General features: G+C 45.8%; 1 protein-coding gene across 1 annotated transcript in view; it reads left to right on the top strand.

Moving 5' to 3' along the window:
- Positions 1-2,036: 2,036 nt before the first annotated feature.
- The window catches only part of CIB2 (calcium and integrin binding family member 2), a 55,960-nt gene continuing 43,138 nt past the window's right edge, over positions 2,037-14,858 (top strand). The window contains exon 1 of the mRNA XM_071568529.1: positions 2,037-2,087. Within this exon, the coding sequence (XP_071424630.1) occupies positions 2,037-2,087 (51 nt within the window). The remainder of the gene's footprint in view (positions 2,088-14,858) is intronic.

The following is a 14,858-nucleotide window of genomic DNA, read 5'->3' as shown; positions in this document are numbered from 1 at the left end:
ACCGCTTGGGTCTGATATGTGAACAGTTTGCAGCGACTCAAACCTGCATTTCTAAATGTTATAATTTGAATAAGCCATCTCTTAGAACAGTTCAGCACTCTGGAGAATGGTTTTACTACACATCCAACACATTTCATAGGATATTTTTACTATATATACATTTATTTTTGGTATTACTCTTTTTTCTTTGTTGTTACATGCCAAGGTAAAGTGAACTCCTATTACCCAATCCTGTTATATCAGGTCAGGATCATTAGAAGCTGTAAGTTAATTCTCTGAGTGTTTTAATTAAATTTGCTAATGGGATGAGGAAATAATGACCATTGGCAGAGCTGTAAATAAAGTTGGAATTTCACCCTCTCCTGTTTCTATGTGCATGAATGAAAAAGTGAAGTTCCACCAGGTCTTTCTTCCTTGTTCCCATCCTTTCTCAGCCTTCTTCCTGCTGTTGTTATAAGATCTTGCCCTTCTGCAGATGATAGATAATACAATTTTGTTGGAATCTAATAATTTTGCCTGTCTGCTTCTTGTAGCTGCTCTTTATTATTTCATTTTGCCGGAGCCAGGGCTGTGGTGTCAGACCCTCCCCCAGAGCCACTGCTGGCACTCGGGGCTTTGCCTTTGGGCTGCGGGAGAGTTTTCCCTTCCCACCTGCGGCTGCTCCAGCCTCGGGATGCAGATTGGCACCTGTCAAACCGCTTTAATAGTGCTGAGTGGTTTTACTGTGAGGAGTGCTTGGCACCGGGGGGGTTGGCACCTGTGGTGGTGAACTCACCTCCTCGACAGCCACAGTGCGGGCACAGGCATTCCCTGCGGAGCGCCTGGGGATGCTGTGAGGACCTGCTGGCACTGGGAGCCTCCCTCCTGCCCCGTGTCCCTTGGCAGGGCGATTCTGGGATCTGCGGGGTGGGCATCGGCAGGAACTGCGCTTTGCCAGTCCCTGCGCCAGTTCCCAGCTCTGCCCTGTGTATGCCCAGTGCCAGTTCCAGTTGCCAGCTGTGCCCTGTGTGTGCCCAGTGCCTGTTCCTGTTCCCAGCCCTGCCCTGTGTGTGCCCAGTGCCTGTTCCCATTCCCACCTGTGCCGTGTGTGCCCAGGTCTGTGCCAGTTCCCAGCTGTGCCCTGTGTGTGCCCAGTGCCTGTTCCAGTTGCCAGCTGTGCCCTGTGTGTGCCAGTACCTGTTCCCATCCCCAGCTGTGCCCTGTGTGTGCCCAGTGCCTGTTCCTGTCCCCAGCCCTGCCCTGTGTGTGCCCAGTGCCTGTTCCCATTCCCACCTGTGCCCTGTGTGTGCCCAGGTCTGTGCCAGTTCCCAGCTGTGCCCTGTGTGTGCCCAGTGCCTGTTCCAGTTGCCAGCTGTGCCCTGCGTGTGCCCAGTGCCTGTTCCAGTTCCCAGCTGTGCCCTGCGTGTGCCCAGTGCCTGTTCCAGTTCCCAGCTGTGCCCTGCGTGTGCCAGTACCTGTTCCCGTCCCCAGCTGTGCCCTGTGTGTGCCCAGTGCCTGTTTCAGTTCCCAGCTGTGCCCTGTGTGTGCCCAGTGCCTGTTCCCGTCCCCAGCTGTGCCCTGTGTGTGCCAGTGCCACACGGCTGCGCTGCCCAGCTCCACCAGGTGCCGCAGAGCTGTTCCCAGGCTGGCGGTGCGGGAGGAGGTTCCTGCAATCCCGGAGCAGTTCCCGAGGTGCCGGAGCGGAGCCGCTGCCGCTGCCTCAGCGCTGCCGAGTCGGCGCTCTGAAGGCTCCGTGCGCCTCTTAGAGAAGCACCCAAGAACAGGGAGCTTGGCATCGCTGTTTGTGCCCCACACCTGCCTGTGATTATACCCCCTCTCCTCCCTGGCAGGCTCCAGCCAAGGCTTCGCCGCGCTCGCCCTCGCTCCCGGGCGGGCACGGACACGGACACGGACACGGGTACGGGCAGGTCCATGTGGGCTCCGGCAGCTTCTGTGCCCGCTCCCCGAGCCCCCGAGCTCTAAATGCCTCCGGCAAAGGGTAGCCCGGCGGCTGCTCATGGGATGCCTGTGCAGAGCGCCAGAGGTGCTCGGGGAACATGGGCAATAAGCAGACGATATTTACGGATGAACAGCTCGATGCCTACCAGGTAAGGTATCTCCGGCTGGATGGAAGGGAATAATCGTCATGTGTTTCTGATTTGGGTTTCTGTTTGGTTTGGGGAGTGGGTTTTTTTCTTGTGATTTGGTTTTCTGTTTGGTCTGGGGAGTGTTTTTTTTCTTAATACAGTTGAAAACTTCCCTTGTAGCCTGCATGCAGGTTGTACTGTTCTTCCAGCCACTATAACAGTGTCCTAGGGCTGGGTTGGGGAATATACCGAGTTTAATTTCCTCCTCTGCATGCAGGGAAAAGAGTCACATCCTCCATGCCTTGACTAGAAAACAGGATAAAGATTGTGATGAGCTTGACAAAGTGTAGCAATAACCTCTCTTTGTCTCCCCGATGCCTTTGATGGCAATAGAGGGGAAAGGGGAAAAAAAAAAGGAGGTCTTGTCTAAATTTGCTTCTCCTAAGGATAAATCATAGAAATATGCTTAATGTAATTCTAGAACAGGCATTGCTATGCTTGCATCCACTCCTGGATGGCACTTTCTTACCTTAGCAAAAGTAGTGTTGCATTTTACATCAGGGATAACTTGGGACTTCTTTATTTACTCACATTGCATCAGCTGAATTTTTAGTAGGGTAAAAAATAATTCCTGGTTTCCAGTCCTGCTCCAGCACACTGCAAAACTTGCTGAAGTGGATTGCAGGAAGCTCTCTGCACAATTTGCACCTTGACTAAGTTTCTGAGGATGCAGTGAGGTGCTGGATGGAGCAGGAGTGTGCTGAAGGAGCACTGACTGCTTTGCTTTCCAAGGGATGCAGACAGGGCTGGCTGTGTGCTCTGTGCTACTGCATGAAGGGACAATCACAGAATTAATAGTGCAGGAAATCAAGATTTTATCCTGTGATAACCAAGGGAAAGAGCCAGTCATAACAGAAAAACAATTTACCTGCAGGATCTCTGATTCAAGCCCTTGAAGTAGGAACTGGTATTTTGGTTGCTAATTTTATTTCAAGTTCCTGCTGACATGGATTTTTCAGAGGTGTAAATGCTTAGCCACAGAGTCAGGCTAGAGGGATATGCTGAAATGCTTTGAACCATTACCCATGCTGAAAATAGGCCTGAATTAAATGCTCTGAAAAATACCTAGCCTTTTTCTTGTCAGTGTAGGAAATGTGGAGCCTTTTTCTTGCATTGTAGGAAATGTGGAAATGGACCTTCTTTAATTTCCACTTTGTCACATGTCTCATCCTCACCAGCAGTCTGTCACTGTAATGTATTAATCTAAGTGAATGGTCTTAGACTTAGTAGTCCAAGATCCAAATAGGCTTTTTCCCATCCTTGCTGGACAGGCAAGAGGGAAATCAAAGGTCTGTAAAGCACCAGTGTCTGTTTTCCTCCTAACAATAGAAGTGAACACAGAACAGAGCACAAGGGCAGCGTACCAAAACGAAGTCCAAATGTAATTAATGTTATCTCCTTGACATAAACATTTCCAAGAGCTGAAATGTCATCCCTAATTCCCTGCTCTTCATGTAGAAATTACCTCTCCCTAATGGCTTTTGCAGCCCCTGCCTCTCCTGATGCTGGTAATCTCTCTCAGGGCTGGCAGGGGCTGGGCACTGGCATTGCTCTGGCACAGACAGACTTCAGTTCATTAGTGCAGTGCTGGGTCATTTTTGACTGGTTATAACTTGTTATAAATGGTAACGAGTTCCAGGACAATCACTGACCTGCAGATTTTGTCAGGAAGGAATGATAGGTGGACAATCACATAAATCCCTTCTTTTCATGGGGATTTGCCTCTGATCCATTCCTTTTGCACAACTCTTGTGTCTTTTAACCCCAGAGATGCTGGGCTGGCTGCAGCCACCCACACTGAGCTCCTGCCTCTCCCCTGCATCCTGGTGGAGAACTTCTCCCCCAGAGGAGAGCCAGGCAATGCCTTGTGAATCTGTGTGTCTGTGGGTTAGTGCTGAACTCCCTACAACAGCACCCAGGGGTACAGTGCTCGTAGTCTTAGAAGTCAAAGAGCCAACTTAATCCTTTTTGTAAAATGTATTTTATTTTATTTTGTTTTGTTTTGTTTTTACTTCCCTACAGTTCCTATTGGAAGGCTGTTTAAAACCTCACTCACCTCATGGGTAGACTTAAAATGTCTTTATTTAAATATAGGTCTGGACATTGTCTTATGTGGTTGTAACTTCTGCCATTTTTTGTCTTTAACACAAATTGCTTTGAGCTTTATAGCACAAAAGACTACTTCAGTAGGAAAAATGTAATTTTTAAAAAATGCATCCTGTTTTATGTGCTTGTTCTGTAGGAGATGCTTTGAGATGGAAAAGTGAGAAGTTCATGTGCTTTAAGTCTGGTCAAATCATATATGTGGCTTTGGCTTCAGGGCGTAAAGATAAAGCTGCAGAAAAATCAGCTGCTTGAAGAGCCAGCACACATAAACCTCAGCTCAGGAATATGATATTAATAAAATAACCCTATTTCATTTATCTACAACTTGAAGAAATGCCTGTGTATAAACTTTTCTGCATGTGAACTGTCATCCTCTAGAGCCACTTTTTAGCAAGACCTTTCCATTTAAATTATAGAAGGGTAAAACTGGTGCCTCACAGGATGACCTCGGTGTTTTTAATGGGTTTTTGGCTGGTGATGGGGAGCCAGTTGGAACTGTCTTTAAAAGAGATACGTAATAGAACTTTATAATATCGAACCTCACAGCTTGTTTTTGTTTTAATTCAAAAGAGAGGCAAATAAAGATAGATCTGGAGAGCTGTCAATCTCCTACCACCTCATCATATTAAGATCATATCACCTGTTATTAAGATGATGTTCTAATTGGCAGCTTTTTAAATTGTCTTATGAAACATTTTGAAAATCAGGGTTTTGCTGGCACTGGTTTCCTCAAGGAGAATCACCTCATTTGAAAAGTAAGGAAATGAATTCTAGTGGGCATTTCTGATCCTTCTGCCCTCAGAGTACTTGGCTGCTTTGGGTTTCTGGTGGTGGTTTCTTGTTCTGGTCCTTTTTGTGGGTTGGGGTTTTGCTTGTTCATGGTTTTTTTGGTTGTCTGGGTTTTGGTTTGTTTTGGGTTTTTTTTTTTTGTAATACATAAAATGCAAAATCTAACCAGGGTCTGGCTGGGGAAAAGGTAAGTATTAATAGGCACTCAGCAATAGGACAGGGGGGCACAGTCTCAAACTCTGCCAGGGGAAATTTAAGTTGGATATCAGAAAAAAATTCTTTCCAGAGAGAGTGCTCAGGCATTGGAATGGGCTGCCCAGAGAGGGGGTGGATTCCCCATCCCTGGAGGTTTTTCAGCTGAGCTTGGCCGTGGCACTGAGTGCCATGATCTGGTAAAGGGACTGGAGTTGGACCAAGGGTTGGACTTGATGATCTCGGAGGTCTTTTCCAACCCAATCCATTCTATGATTCTATGATTCTAAGATGTATTTCATTGCAATGAAAGAACATTTTCAAATTAAGGCTTTAAAAGATACCTACAGATTTTGGAGGTTGGGAAAAGAAAATGAAGGGGATTTAAGGTAGTTTAAAGCAGTGGAAAGTACAGGTGTGCAATAAAGCAGCAGCAGAGCCTCTGTTTTGCCTCAAGGCACTGAATATCTCACAGAGAAGCAGTGACATTGGGTGAGAAACGCAGAGAAACTGCTTGGGCTGTGAACAAACTCCTGCAGTGCTCAGTCAAGCTCCTTCCCTTTCCTGGGCTTACTCCAATTGGATACAAATGTGATTCTTCTTTTTTTTTTTCCTTCTAATAGATAGAATGTACATAATGTAGGGCGTGTTGCTGGGTTTATTGCAATCCATTTACATTGGTATTTGTTCATTAATGATGTTATTTCCTCTGCAATATTTAATGCAGGCTCAAAACTGATGGTTGCCCTGGTAGTTTTACAGGCAATATTGCAAAAAATTATAGTGCTGTGAAATAATGACACAAGAATTTGTCTATGAAAGAGTTAACTTTTGTTTTATCAAAATTTCCTGAGAATTGTGGAAAACCAGATGAAACAAGTCTGACCAGAAATGCCATTTGTAAAGTGAAACTGGGTCATCAAGCTGCATTTTGATTTAAAAGCTGATTGATCAGGATCTTGGCAAATTAACCCTTTGCAAGAACACAAACAGTGTACTCCTCACAGGTTCTCCAGGATCTTGTGGAAAAAGTGTTTCCCATTTGGTTCAGTATTGCTGTTGCTGTGCAAATGTAGGTAATGGGAGGAGGATTCTGTGCAATTGTCCTTCACTCAGACTGTGCTCTCACGTTGCCATTTGGTGCTTGTATAGAGTGAGCAAAATGACATTGGGTGGCAGCTGCTTCTTCTCAGCCTGGTGTTACTCCCATGTTGCAATGTGAATATATAAACTGGTTCTTAGATCTGCAGCTTTTCCCTTCTGAAACTCAGGGGCTGTTTTGGCTGTTTTGGCTGTAAAATAATTGTAGTTGATTATTGTAGTTTAGTTTATAATTGTGGTTAATAATTGTAATTTGGCTGTAAAATAATTGTAGCTGTAAAATATATATGATGACAAGGAAAGGGGAGCTGTTTAAAATCTTCCTTGATGTTCTGAGCATTTTTACCTCATTGATTCTGTTAACTCTTCAGTTATACTGACAGTGATAAAGTTACACTGACAGTGATGAAAATACAGAAATATCTTGTTGACTCAGCTTTGCACAACTCTATACCAGTCTTAGTTGTGTGGCATGAGGAATAGAAGTGTTGCATTTGTAAAACATTACCAGAATAGAGTTGATAATAGATCTTGTCTGGAAGTTGTTTTGCTTCTCTCCAGTGCCAGGGCTTTGATTGCTTCATAGGATGATGTTCTGATGGTGCTTTGATAAATGCTCTTACACACACTCTGTGCTCTGGCACAGAACCAAACATCCTTTGGGATTTTAAAAATGAAACCTCTGAAATAATTTACTTGAAATATTACCTTTTAAAGTGCTGCATCATTCAGTACTTAGCATTTCTTAAAAGCTGCTCACTCAGAAAGCTCAGTGGATCTCATCTATTTTGCCTTCAGGATATTGTCAATATTCATGTTAGTCAGTGGTTTACATTCTCTGTTGTTTACTGGATTTTGTTTGAGGCCGTTTGTTTTTTTTAATTTACAGTGATTTTTTGGACTGATTTATATTCTTTTCTTATTTAGAAAACTTTCCAATAAAGCTGTTGCAGAATCAGAGTAAACCTGCCCTTATGAAACTACACATATAAAAGGCAAAACATATTGTCTTGGAGGAGAAATATGCCCTTAATGGGTTTAAGAGCTCCTGTCTCACAGTCATCATCACGGCTCGGCTTTGCGAACGAAGATTTGGGAAGGGCACTACCCACACTTGCTGCAGGCTGCTGGTGGCTAAAAAGGCCAATACGGGATAGGCAGGTCCGGTCACAAAAGGCACAGCGGAACGTCTCTTTAGGTGACATTGGCAAGGAACGGTTCTGTCTGCGGGGTCTTTTCTCCTCCTGACTGACTGTGCTGAATGGAGGCCAGAGTGGACCATTGGTGGCAGTCAATATGGCCAAGGCTGAGGTGTTGTTTCAGGGAGTCCTTGTGTCTCCTCTTCGGGGCTCCTCTCTTGCGGCAGCCGGTGGCGAGTTCACCACAGAGCACAATCTTTGGGAGGTGGTGGGTGATCCTCCATCCTGGAGACGTGCCCTGCCCAGCACAGCTGTGTTCTCATCAGCATGGCCTCCATACTGCTGACCCCTGCCTGTTCAGAACAGACACATTGGTCACGTAATCAGACCAGTGGATGTTTAGGACTGAACGGAGGCAGCGCTGATGGAAGCGTTCGAGAAGCCGCAGGTGGTGGCGGTAGATGACCCAGGATTCAGACCCTTATGAAAGAGTAGACAGAACAATGGCTATGTAGACACTGATCTTTGTACTTTTCTTCAGGTGTTTATTGGACCAGACTCTTTTATGGAGTTTTCCAAAGCTCTGTGTGCCTTTGCCAGCCTGTTGTCTGTCTCTTTGTCAATCTTACCGTCTGAGGAAATACTTCCCAGACAGGTGAACTGCTGGACTGACTTAAGCTCTGAATTGCCTATGGTGATGTGAGGATGATGGAAGCCTTCTTGAGGTGCAGGTTGGTAGAGAACTTCCGTCTTCTTCAGGCTGACTTCCAGCCCAAAAAGCTCAGCAGCCTCTGCAAAGCAGGATGTGAAGTGCTGCAGAGCTGCTGCTGTGTGAGCGATGAGGGCGGCATCGTCAGCAAAAAGCAGCTCACGGACAAGGTGATTCAGAGTCTTGGTGTGGGCCTTCAGTCGCCTCAGGCTGAATGGGCTTCCACCGGTACGATATCGGATGGAGATGCCGTTTCCTTCATCGAGGTCTGCTGTGGCTCTTTGGAGCATCCTGCTGAAGAAGATTGTGAATAGAGTTGGTGCAAGAACACAACCTTGTTTCACACCATTGGTTATTGGAAAGGGCTCAGAGAGTGCATCGCCATATCTGACTTGTCCACGCTGATCCTCATGTAGCAGAATGATCATTTTGAGGAACTTGGGGGGACATCCTAAACGTTCCAAGATCTGCCACAGGCCTTTTCTGCTCACAGTGTCGAGAGCTTTGGTGAGGTCATCGAAGGTTACATAGAGACCTTTGCTCTGTTCCCTACACTTCTCTTGCAGTTGCCTGAGAACAAACACCATGTCTGTGGTGCTCCTACTGGCTCTGAAACCACACTGGCTTTCAGGTAGAAGATCTTCTGCAATAGTGGGTACTAATCTGCTCAGAAGTATTTTTGCAAGGATTTTACCAGCAATGGAGAGCAAAGTAATACCTGGGTAATTTGAGCAGTCTGATTTTTCTCCTTTCTTCTTGTACAGGGTGATGATGACTGCATCACGGAGATCTGGTGGTAGTTCCCCTTGTTCCCAGCAACACACAACAAGCTCGTGGAATTTGGCATGGAGTGCTTGACCTCCATGCTTCCAGATTTTGGGTGGAATTCCATCAATCCCAGCTGCCTTGCCAGTTTTCACCTGTTGTATGGCCTTGAGTATCTCTCCCATAGTAGGGGCTGCATCCAATTCATGTTTCACCGGTTGTTGTGTAATGTGCTGAATTGCTGAGCCTTGGACTACACGGTTGGCACTGAAGAGAGTCTGAAAGTGCTCAGACCATCGGTTCAGGATGGAGGTTTTATCTGTGAGAAGCAGTTGACCATCTGCACTGAGTAGGGGGCTTTGAACCTGGTGTATGGGTCTGTACACTGCTTTCAGGGCCTCATAGAATCCTCTTTGGTCACCCAAATCTGCACATAGTTGTGTCTTTTCTGCTAGGCTGAGCCACCATTTGTTCTGGATGTCTCAAAGTTTCTGTTGGAGCTCACTGCATGCAAGACAAAAGGCAGCTTTTCTGACATGGCAAGATGGCTGAGCAAGGTGTGCTTGGTGAGCAGTTCTCTTCTTCTTCAACAATTCCTGGATCTCTTGATTGTTCTCATCAAACCAGTCTTTGTTTTTCTTGGAGGAGAACCCTAAGGACTCTTCAGAGGACTGCAGGATGCAATTTTTAATATGTTGCCAAAGTGCTTCAGGAGAGGGATCTATGGGATTATCTTTAAGTCTAGTTTGAAGGTTTACCTGGAAGCTGTCTCTCACTGTGGCTGTTTGAAGAGTGCTGACTTGGAGCCTCCTCCTTGGAATGCTGCCTCTCTTAGGTTTGGGCTTGAGGTGGAGGTTAAGTTTGCAGCACACAAGGCGGTGTCTGTTTGACATTCTGCACTCGGCATCACTCGAGTATGACGGACATCACTGACATTTCTCTGTTGTACTAAGATATAGTCAATGAGGTGCCAGTGCTTGGACGAGGATGCATCCAGGTTGTCTTCAGGCTGTCTTTCTGTTGAAAGACAGTGTTGGTGATGGTGAGCTGCCGTTCTGCACTAAACTCGAGCAGGAGGCGTCCGTTGTCATTGCAGTTTCCAACGCCATGCTTGCCCAGTACTCCTTTCCAGGCTTCAGAATTCTTACCTACCCTGGCATTGAAGTCACCAAGGATTATGATCTTATCATCTGCAGGAACCTTTTGGGTGAGGTGGCGCAGGTCAGTGTAGAATTTGTCTTTTTCTGCTGGGTCAGCTTGGAGAGTTGGGGCATAAACGCTAAAAAGAACAACATGTTGCTTGTTGTGTAGAGGGAGGCGTAAGGACATGAGGTGATCAGAATGACCTGTCGGCAGATTTTCAAGTTTGGAGGCAATGGAGTTTTTAATCATGAAACCAACTCCTGAAAGGTGTTTTTTGGTTTTGGGTTTGCCTGACCAGTAGAGTGTGTAGCCAGCACCATGTTCTTTAAGCCTGCCTTCCTCATGAAGATGAACTTCACTGAGAGCAGCAGTGTCAATGTTGAGCCGTGACAGTTCGTGGGCAATTAGAGCAGAACGACGCTCAGGACGTCCACTATCCCCAGTATCAAGCATGGTTCTGATGTTCCAACATGTGAGTGTAAGTTTGAGCACACCTTTGCAGGCAGGTGTATGCCTTTGAAATCTCCTTGTCTTTGTTTGATCGCATGGAAGATGCCGGTTGGCCGCAGTTATCCAACTGGGTGTGGAGATGAGCTTTGTTTAGGCCACCTTTGCTAGGCCCCTCTCTGTGTGGAGCAAGCAGTGCTGTCCCTAGAAAAGGCTGCTTGGTCGTTCAGGATGCTGCCTCAAGAGACTGTCATCTCTGGGGTCAGTCTCCAATGGCCAATGTCCTACCCCACCTGCATGCAGGGTTGGGGCTGTGGCTTCCAGCGCTTTCTCACCTGCCGTTTTCGACCCTCACCTGTCGCTACAGGGCTTTGCAATGTGGGTGAACCCTTCGAGTCTGCACAATGGATTTTTTAGGTGAGGCACAGCGTGTGCAGAACTGGCCCCACCCTTTACTCCTGAGGTTCATCTGCCAGGGCCGAGCGAGCTTGGACGGTGACAGTGAATACCTCAGGACGTAGGTTTGGTCAGAGTATCCTTCTCTTAGATGGATGGCCTTACAGGGCTAAGCGAGCTCCATCTGCCCGGGTTTGGGGTTGGAGTTGTCCTTCTCCTAGGATGGTTGCCAGAGGGCTGGCGAGCCCATCCTGCCCGTGGACACACTTTGTCTGACCCTTCAGCTGAGACCTGTCTGGCATGGGAGACCCTCCTGGTGGCACAAAACCACCGCCAGCACAGCACCCAACCTCATGAGGGCACTCAAGCTTCTCCCCCGCAACAAGGGGGTGTCCCCAGAGAAGTGTCTCACAGTAGCTTTGTGTATTTGAGCATTTCTATTCTTTCATTCTGTTGTTCATGTCTCCAGCTGTTCTTCTGCAGAGAAGTGTTTTACATGTGTGTGTGGAATGGCTTTTTTTCAGAACTGCTTTCTTTTAGAACTGCTTTAAGCACAGACACTTCCTGCAGTGGAGACAGAACCTTTCCTTCCCTGGGCTCTGCTGCCATCCATGAGCTGCCCTCAGGACTGGCATTCTGCCCCCAGGATTGTGGAACCACAGCCCATGTTGTTCTGGGCATGGACACCTGACACACAGTTTGGTGTCACACAGTTCTCTCTCTCTCTCTCACTGTTTTTTGCTCAGGTCACTCTAGAACTCAATATTGAGCAGAACTGACCTGGGAACTTGCAGTAAAGTCTTACAGACTGGTGGAAAAGGGAGTGGATCACCCTATTTCAGTCTGTGCTGTCCTAAGCCTACCTTCATCTGACAGAGGAAATAAATGCATGTGCATTCTACTCTTTCATAAAAATCATTTTCCAGAGCAGAGACTGTTAACCTTTCCCTACATCAATGTTTGGTGACCTGCAGAAAGGACCGGGACCAGCCAGGAACACCAGCCCTCTGCCTCTGCTCTCTGCAGATGGTTTCAAGAAGCAGTGAAACCACCTAAATGCTAAATTTGAGTATCAAGTTCCATTTTACAATCAAATGATCTCATGAAATCAATGGGAAACTTTCTCTTTGCTGATTTTGTTGTCTTTGCTAGACATAAGGTGCCAAGTGGATAACTGCAGATTTGTTTAAGGGGTATCTTACCTTCAAAAAACCAGCAGTGATCCCATGTCAGACTTCTAATTAACTTGATTATTAAGGGCTCAGGGACAGCCTGAGTGGGGCAGTTGGTCTTGGAAAAGGATGTTCTCAGGGGCTGGGACAGGGCAAAGCCTCTGCCCTAAACAAGATAAACCCATGATGGACCTGCTGTGAGCCAAGGCCTTTCAGGCCACTGTGCAGCACTAGAAATAAAAGCAAAGGTTCTCAGGATCAATTCTTGCCAGAATTGTTGAATTGAGAAGAATCTTGAAAACTCTGGTACTGTTTCTTTGTTCAGTTTGTGCTTTTTCAGCAGCACTCCCGGTGGCTTTAGTGACCAAATAGAACACACAGGTTGCTTTTTGGGTTCATAATAAACTCAGGGACAGTCCACAAAGCAGCAGGTGTGTTCCATGATACCTTTGGGTTGAGGGAACACCAAAGTTATCACGTCCATAAAGGACAAATACTTTTCAGGACCCACTTCACCTTTCCTCATGAGGGAGTGAATTTAACATGTTAATTTACTATTTATTGTCCATCTTTGTGTATTTTCTACATGAATGAAGTAGCCAGGAGAAAATTGGATGATTCACCTCCGTGTTTCTTTGGCCAAAATTCTTTAATTAAATTGGAATTAAATTGCTGGAGTTCCAGCAACTATGAAATGTAATTATGTTATTTAGACCTTTGTCCCATCATGATTTTAATCCAAGTTAGGGCTGTGCTTCAAAAAAAAAAAAAAAAAGGAAAAAAAAAATGATCAGTCCTGCACCCCTTTCCTGCAATAGATAACTTTTTTTATCTTCATCTCCCTCCACCACTGTGTGCCAAGGCAATAAAAGGAAATGATCCCAACTGGAAGTGCCTCCATTATGAAGGTTTGCCATGAGTGGGATTAGTTTATGGTAGCCAAAGTGTTGTTTGGTTAAAAAATAGGCAGGAAAGAGTGTTTGTAGACAATGACAAGAGGCAACTCAGCTTAAAATAAAATATCAGAAAAAATACGTGGACTGTCAGCAACAATGGTTTATGATCTGATCTCTGAATTTGTCTTCCAATAGCTTTTTTGGGTGATTTCTGCAAGGTAGAGGGGAACTTTTCTTTTACTCTTTGTCTCTATTTGCATATCCATTCCCTTTCTGATTAAGTACCAGTGGCTGCTGTTCCCTCTATAATTACAGACTGATTCTGCTGAGGGCATCTCAGTTATCTGTGAGGTGACACCTCCCTTTTCTTAGGCGGTGAATCAGCCTTAAGTGGCAGTTTGAGTGTTGATTATGCTGGAATTAAGGAGTTCTTAAGCAACAGGCTCCGATTTCCCCTGGTGCAGTGGCAGACAATGTGCCACCAGTGTCAGAGCTCCCAAGGTACTTCTCCTGTGCCTTGTAACAGGATTCTGCCACCCAATCCAGGATTCTGCCACCCAATCCACGAGGGAAGAGCTGCTCTCCTGCCACTGGATCTGAGGCAAGGCAGGCAGAGTCAATAATTGATGGGGGCAGGGCAGGCACAGCCCTGGGCACCAGGTACAGGCTCTTCAGCTGCTGCAGCCCTTGCTGTGCCCTCCTTGGGAGAAGCTGGGATTCAGCCAGGATGGCTCAGCTTGGGAAGGAAATCCTTCTCCACCAGTTGGCTGGAGAGCAGAGCTGGGGGATCAAGCACTTGTATGTTATCAGTAGCTGATTTTAAAAGATGATTTATTCTAAATTGGTTGACATTAAAGGGGGAAAACTGCTAAGAACTGGATTCTTGGGCAAATGCCTTGCCACATGCCATGGGCCCGTGGGAGAGGGGGACAGTCAGGAGGAACCATGTTGAGGTGGACAATCAAGAGGAACTGTGTTCTGGGGGACAAGAAATGGCACATGCTCTGAATTCATGAACAATGTCAACCGATGATCAAATATTTCATTGCCAGCAGTGCTGTGAGTTTTGGATGCAGGGCAGAATTCCTTAAGTAAGTGTTAGATAAGACAGTGGAGATGAGGGAATATTCCTGTTAATGGGATGGGACTCATTATTATGTTCCCTCCCATCGCCTAAAACTGTAACTCGTTTTGTGACCGGTTTAGAAATGCATGAAATGCAAACTCTTCCACTGCTTGGATGGTCTTTGGTGCAGTCTGTGAATTTTCCAGATGTCCATAAAGTAAATTAAACCAGTGTCAATCCAGTCTCCCCACACCATTTAGAGTTCAAGTAAATGCTTGCAATCTCTGCTTTCATGTCCAATGAGCTCCACGTTGCATTTCAGTGAGTTATTTCAAATTGTATGATGGCACAGGGAGAGTTGAGTAGTTTGCCTGTTGGTCAGAGCAGGGACTCTTGAATTATCCATGTTCTGACAATGGAGTTTGGAGCCTTTGCCAAAGTGACACAGCACAAAGTTATTGACAGCAAAAAGAGTCAATAACTAATAAATAAGTACTTAACTTTTATTAGTAACCCAGTTATCTCCCATAGAGGAGATTTAGAATTCAATTTAGAAGACATTTTACTTTGAGTAGTTGTTACTTATAGTTTCTAGGATGTCCCTTACTTTTTGGATTTAATTTATTTTCTGGTCTGGTCATTCCACATTAGAAAAGTGTTTCAACCAGCTGAGTTTTTTTCTCCTGGAGTTCCCCATTAACAATATCTTTTTCCTGGTGGGCTTGTCCTTGGGATATTTCAGTTATTTTACAGCACATTTGCTTGTAGATTGTACACAAATGGCATCCTCAATGTTTTTCCGTCAGATCTG

Source organism: Pithys albifrons, chromosome 13, assembly GCF_047495875.1.
Source record: "Pithys albifrons albifrons isolate INPA30051 chromosome 13, PitAlb_v1, whole genome shotgun sequence".
Lineage (NCBI taxonomy): Eukaryota > Metazoa > Chordata > Aves > Passeriformes > Thamnophilidae > Pithys > Pithys albifrons.
Note: the sequence above shows the minus strand (reverse complement) of the source record. Positions and strands in the feature narration are given on the sequence as shown.